This window comes from Echinops telfairi, unplaced genomic scaffold (genome assembly GCF_000313985.2).
Source record: "Echinops telfairi isolate 266 unplaced genomic scaffold, ASM31398v2 ScPeMD7_7468;HRSCAF=8506_1, whole genome shotgun sequence".
Lineage (NCBI taxonomy): Eukaryota > Metazoa > Chordata > Mammalia > Afrosoricida > Tenrecidae > Echinops > Echinops telfairi.
The window spans coordinates 5,534,136-5,540,001 of record NW_022111370.1 but is presented as its reverse complement, the minus strand read 5'-3'; the positions used below and the strand labels follow the sequence as shown (position 1 = coordinate 5,540,001).

Below are 5,866 nucleotides of genomic sequence, written 5' to 3'. Positions count from 1 at the left end.
CACACACACACACACACACACACACACACACACACACACACCTCTTCCACTGGCAGCTGGGTGGTGGCTGTGCTTCAGGGGCCCTGGTTGGGACTTGAACCCTGGTTTTCAAGAGTTCTACCCCTGAACCATCATGGTCTTCCACTGACAGAGAAGCTCCTTGAATCCCCGGAGTCTGTTTCTCGTTCGCAGATATATCCCGAGCACGTGGCAGGCTTTCTGGCACCTACTAGGTGCTCCGAGAGTGACAGTGGGTGTGGAGGGAATGAATACAAATGACCAAGAATCCTACTTTACCCTGGGCATGGAATGCCCTCCCAGCCTTTTACATAGATATACACGAAGTGTTTCAGAGAGTTGGTGGGGAAAATTCCATTATCTTTTAATCCCAATTTTTTCTATGAATCTTTTGAGGCCCCCTCATATAATGGATGGAGTTTCCCTCCCTTTCCAAAGTTCTGTCGGGATGAGCAGGAGTCAGGGTGTCATGCAGGGTGCTGGCATACCCCCAGGTGTGTCTACCTGGGCTTGCAATCTGGCCTTCTGGCTCTGCCACTCCTCCTGTAGATGCTCGATCGCCTTCTCCTTCCGGGAGGAGCTCAGAGGCGTTTGCAGATCAGCACCCTCCTGGAGGGGCACTTCAAGCCTTTGGAAATAAGGGTCTAGAGTCACAAAAGACCCAGAACTAGGCATGACCCCCTCCTTTGCCCACCCCCCACCTTAATACCTCAATTCTCAGAAACTCCCCTGCAGTAGAGAACAGGGAGCTCCAGTAGCCATGCAAAAAACCTCGGCTGCCACAGACCCCCAGAGACCCTCTGGGCCAGGCTGGAGCCGCCCCGCTGGGTTTCTCCGACAGTAACTCTTTACAGGAGCAGAAAGCCTCCTCTTTCTCCCCTGGAGCAGCTGAGGCTTTGGAACTGCAACCCAACGTGGGTCAGAAAGCTCGGACTTGACTTTCAAAGCGCAACTTGACAGATAAAGTTATTGCACTGTGATACCAGAAGACGTAGCTGGAACTGTTAGGATTGCTAGAGGGAGAAACAGGGGTTGTCGCTCTACATGCTAAGGCCTCCCTTCCTCCTTTACAGGAAGTTGGAAGCCGATAAAGGATAAAGGGCATGCACAAATTCAGGCCTTTGAGACAGGAAACCAGTACACCTGGGAGGGCCCCAATCTAGACCAGGTGGGCTTAATTCAGCCAGTGGGGTCAACCAGTACTGGGGGTCACACCTATCAGTGGAGGACCCTAAAAAAGCCAGTCCCGGGAGCCCATCCCCCTTTCCCAGCTGCTGCTCCGCTGTGCTGCAGTTCTTCTGACCTCCGTTTTCCACGTGTGGGTGTGAAGTGCCCTGAGGGTGCCTGTGTAAAACCTGAATCTTCTGTCCATTATAAAAACTCACTCGGGGATCACGAACCAGGCTTCTGCATGAATTCTTTCACGTGCAAAGCCAAGGATCAAGGTATTTCCACCCAAGGAATCTAATAGAACCTCGGGTGTCTGCCTGGCACCCCAACCAGTGGCTGTTGAGTCGATACCAGGTCACGGCGACCCCACCAGTGTCCGAGGGTGGGGGGGGGCGTGCTCCACAGGAGGGCCAGCAGCTGGGTTGTCAGAAGTCCATCACCACACCTTTCTTTCAAGGCGCTCTGGGCAGATCAGAACTGCCAACCTTCCGGTTGTGGCCAATTGTGTTATCCCTTTGCACTGTGGAGGGGCCCTGATCGGCTTTGGTGGCGTCTTGGGAAATGCTGACTAACAGTAAGAAGGACTGAGTGTGAAGAGTTACTCATACGGGGCTTTTGAGAGGCTCCAGAATAGAGGGCTCTATGATCTAATGTCACAACTCTTCCTGAGTAGCCCTGGTGGTGGAGCAGGTACCAGCTGCACTGCTAGCTGCAAAGTCAGCAGTTCAAAACCACCAGGTGCTTCATGGAAGAAATAGGAAGTTTTCTATTCCCATAAGGAGTTACAGTCTCAGAAACCAACAGGGGATGTTCTACCCTGTAGATGGCATGGTGTTTGGTTTGGTTTGGTTTAGTCTGGTTTCTGTCCTGAAGCCAAACCAAACCAAGCGGACAACAATGATGATCTGGGATGGCTTACATTCTAATACAGGACTTGCTGGCCCTATCCATGACCATTTTACTATCATAGGATGAAACGTACATAAGTGTGCACGTCAACGAGTCTTGGCAAATATATGCTGTGGTGGTGGTGGAGTGGGTGGTGGTGGTGTGTGTCCTCCAGTCACGGCAGACTCACAGCGACTCTGCAGGATGGAGCAGGCAGCCCCGCAGGGTTTCCTGCACTGAAATCTTTAGGGGAACAGATCACCAGGCCTTTTATCCCGTGAAGCTGCTGGGGAGATTGGGACTGCCAACCTCTCAGCAGCTAGGGGCTCAAACCATTGTGCCACCAGGGTGCCTTTGGACAAATACATGCAACCAGGAAACTCCCGCCCAATCGAAACACAGAGCACTTTCATAACCGCTCCCTCCCCAACTCCCTTGAGCCCCTTTTTGTCAAGCTCCTTCCCTTCACTACAGACTCATCCTTCCTTCCTGATTGTAAACAAGACACAAGATGAACTATGTCGTGTGTGTGTGTGTGTGTGTGTGTGTGTGTGTGACTTCTGCTCAACACAACATCTTAGTGACCCAGTCAAACAAACCCACTGCCATACAGTTGATGTCAATTCACAGCGTCCTATAGGACAGAGTGGAACTACCCCTGTGAGTTTCTGAGACTAACTCTTTAAGGGAGTAGAAAGCCTCATCTTGCTCCCGGGGAGCTGACTGGTAGTTTTGAACTGCTGACCTTGAGGTTAGCAGCCAAGCGAGTAACCAGTACATCCCCCAGGTTCCTTTTGTGATCCATCCATCCAGCTGCATGTCATGGGGTCACATCTTGTTGCCTAGTAGTACAGTAGTCCATTTTAGAAACACAGCGCCATCTGCTGGCGGGTTTTCCTTCAGCTAGATGTTTGGGTGGTTTACATTTCTGGGAGATAATGAATGAAACTGCTAGAAGTACTCTGGTACAAGCCTTTCTGTGAATATGTGCTTTTATTTCATTTGCATAAATATAAGCCAAGGACCCTGGTGGCGCTGGTGGGTCAGCGTGGGACTGCTAGTCGAAAGCACGGCTGTTTAAACCCACCGTCCACTCTGAGAGAGAAAGAAGAGGCTGTCTGTTTGCGGACAGAGCCCAGTTCAGGGACATTATGAAATAGCTAGGAGTGGGTTTCTTGTGTGTGTGTGTGTGTTACATTTTAAGAAAACAGTGATGGTACTCATGAACAGAAGTGGGCCGTGCACTTAGGCCATGGGTTCCAAGGGTCTGCGTTCTACCCACCCCAGGAGGCTGCCCTCCGAGGGTAACCCACTGAGCTTGCCCTTCCTGAACCTGTGTCTGGGGGCTGCTGTCGCTGATGTGGGAGAGGGAGGAACAGAGGTTTGGGGCCAGGCCAGGCTTCAGTCTTGAGCAGGTTTATCTATTAGCCTCTTGTGCTTCCTTAGGAGCCCTGTTGGCGTAGTGGATTACAGGCTGGGTTGCTAACTGCAAGGTTGGCATTTCACAACCACCAGCCTCTCCGACAGAGAAAGATGAGGCTTTCTATTTCTGCAAAGAGTTACTGTCTCAGAAACCCTCAGGGACAGTGTTACCCTGACCTATAGAGTTGCTATAAGTCAGAATTGACTCCGTGGCAGGGAGTTTGGGTGAGTTTGAGCATAGTCCCATAAAGTGTCAGTCTCAGAAACCCACAGGGCAGCTCTGCCCTGACCTATGGGGTCACTATGAGTTGGAATGGACGCGGGGACAGCGGGCTTCATTTGGTCTTTGTGTTTCATGTAAAGGAACTCTGGTGATGTGGCCTAAATGTTGACTGCTAATTACAAGGTCAGCGCTTCGAGTTCATTAACCACTCCACAAGAGAAAGATGACACTGTCTGCTCCACAAAGCTGTACAGCCTTGGGAACCCTCTACAGCAGTGGTTCTCAATCTTCGTGATGTACAGCCTTGGGAACCCTCTACAGCAGTGGTTCTCAACCTTTGTGATGTACAGCCTTGGGAACCCTCTACAGCAGTGGTTCTCAATCTTCGTGATGTACAGCCTTGGGAACCCTCTACAGTAGTGGTTCTCAATCTTCGTGATGTACAGCCTTGGAAACCCTCTACAGCAGTGGCTCTCAACCTTCGTGATGTACAGCCTTGGGAACCCTCTGCAGTAGTGGTTCTCAACCTTCGTGATGTACAGCCTTGGGAACCCTCTACAGCAGTGGCTCTCAACCTTCGTGATTTACAGCCTTGGAAACCCTCTACAGCAGTGGTTCTCAACCTTCGTGATGTACAGCCTTGGAAACCCTCTACAGTAGTGGTTCTCAACCTTCGTAATGCCGCGACCTTTTCATACACTTACTCGTGTTGTGGTGACCCCCCCAACCATAAAATTATTTTTGTTGCTACTTCATCCTGTCATTTTGATACTGTTATGAATCGGGCGACCCCTGTGAAAGGATCGTTTGACCCCCAAAGGGGCCGTGACCCCCAGGTTGAGAACTGCTGCTCTATAGGGTCTCGGTGAGTCAGTATCAATTTGATGGGGGGGGGGAATAGGATGGTTTTGGGTTTTTAATCAATAAATGGCCCCTGTGGGACAGTGTGACAATGAAATAGGCTCATTCATGGTGAGTCCCTAATGGAGCTGAAGTCACAGAGAAATTCTGTCTGTCCCCTTCCTAAGACGATGCCAGGGGCAGTGATCAATACTTGAGGAACGAATGAATGAAAGAATAGATTCTTCCAAATGTGGCCCCCACAGGGGCACTCAGAGGCCTGCATGTCCTCCTGTACCTCCCTTCTTCTCTCCCACCGGGGACTGCATCACCAGGTGCCAGCTTATCCTGAGAGTCGTCTCTTCCGAGCATGGTCTGGAACGGCTCATTCAGCTGCGAGCTGGGCTCCTACAGCAAAGACAATGAATGACAATGTCGCATAGGTACGGTCTGTCCTCAGCCGCCCCTGCCTCATGGCCACCCCTGTGCACATCAGTGCCCAGCCCTGCACCGCATACAGTCTGGATATCATCCGCGGGGCCCATGGACCTTTCAGAGGCTTCTGTTTGGCAAATAGATCTTCACGCCTTTCTTCTAGGTCCTTTGTACTGGGGAAGCTCTGCTGAAGGCTGCTTGGCATGACAGCAACACACAGACCTGCTCTGAGAGAGGGGCAGGGCATGAGACTGTGCCCTGGCTGGGAACTGAGCCCAGGTCTCCTGCAGGAGGCTGAGAATTCTACCACGGAGCCAGCGCTGTTCACAGCACAGCGCCATGACCCGTGCGTGGCTCAGATCCGAGCGCCACTGAGAAAGAGTCGCGGACGATCCACACCGGCATGCGCAGCCAGTCAGCTGGGATGGTAACACCAGGGGTGATGTGTTCCTGATGGGACCACTCCTGCTGGCTGACAAAGTCCAGCGACAGATGACCCGACTTCAAAAAGTCGGACTGTAGGAATTGGTTGCCGGAATCCGCTCACAAATTGTTTTGTTGTTGCCGCTATGATATTCTGGAGTATGTTTATGTTTTATCCCGGACCATGTAAAAATGAAACTATTATTGCCACTATGAGCAATAATGAGATCACGATGAATAATTCAGGGGAAATCACAGTACCCATAAAGAGAAGGGATGCACATGATAGAATGACTGAGTTAATTATCAAAGCCATACAAGGGAATGAGGATTTTGGTATATTTATGGAAAAATGCAAAAGTTAGAATTGGAACAACCCCTACTGACTACAGTAACTCCCGAGAAGTTCCCTATGACTGCCTTTCTGGGAAAGAGTGCCAAAGATAA

The 5,866-nt window shown here is 50.9% G+C and overlaps 1 protein-coding gene across 1 annotated transcript in view; it reads right to left on the bottom strand.

Annotated features, from left to right (window-relative positions):
- The window catches only part of FAM184B (family with sequence similarity 184 member B), a 136,005-nt gene that overhangs the window by 23,952 nt on the left and 106,187 nt on the right, over window positions 1–5,866 (bottom strand). The window contains exons 10-11 of the mRNA XM_045284392.1: window positions 4,860–4,969; window positions 523–646 (exon numbers count right to left, since the gene is read on the bottom strand). Of these exons, the coding sequence (XP_045140327.1) occupies window positions 523–646; window positions 4,860–4,969 (234 nt within the window). The remainder of the gene's footprint in view (window positions 1–522; window positions 647–4,859; window positions 4,970–5,866) is intronic.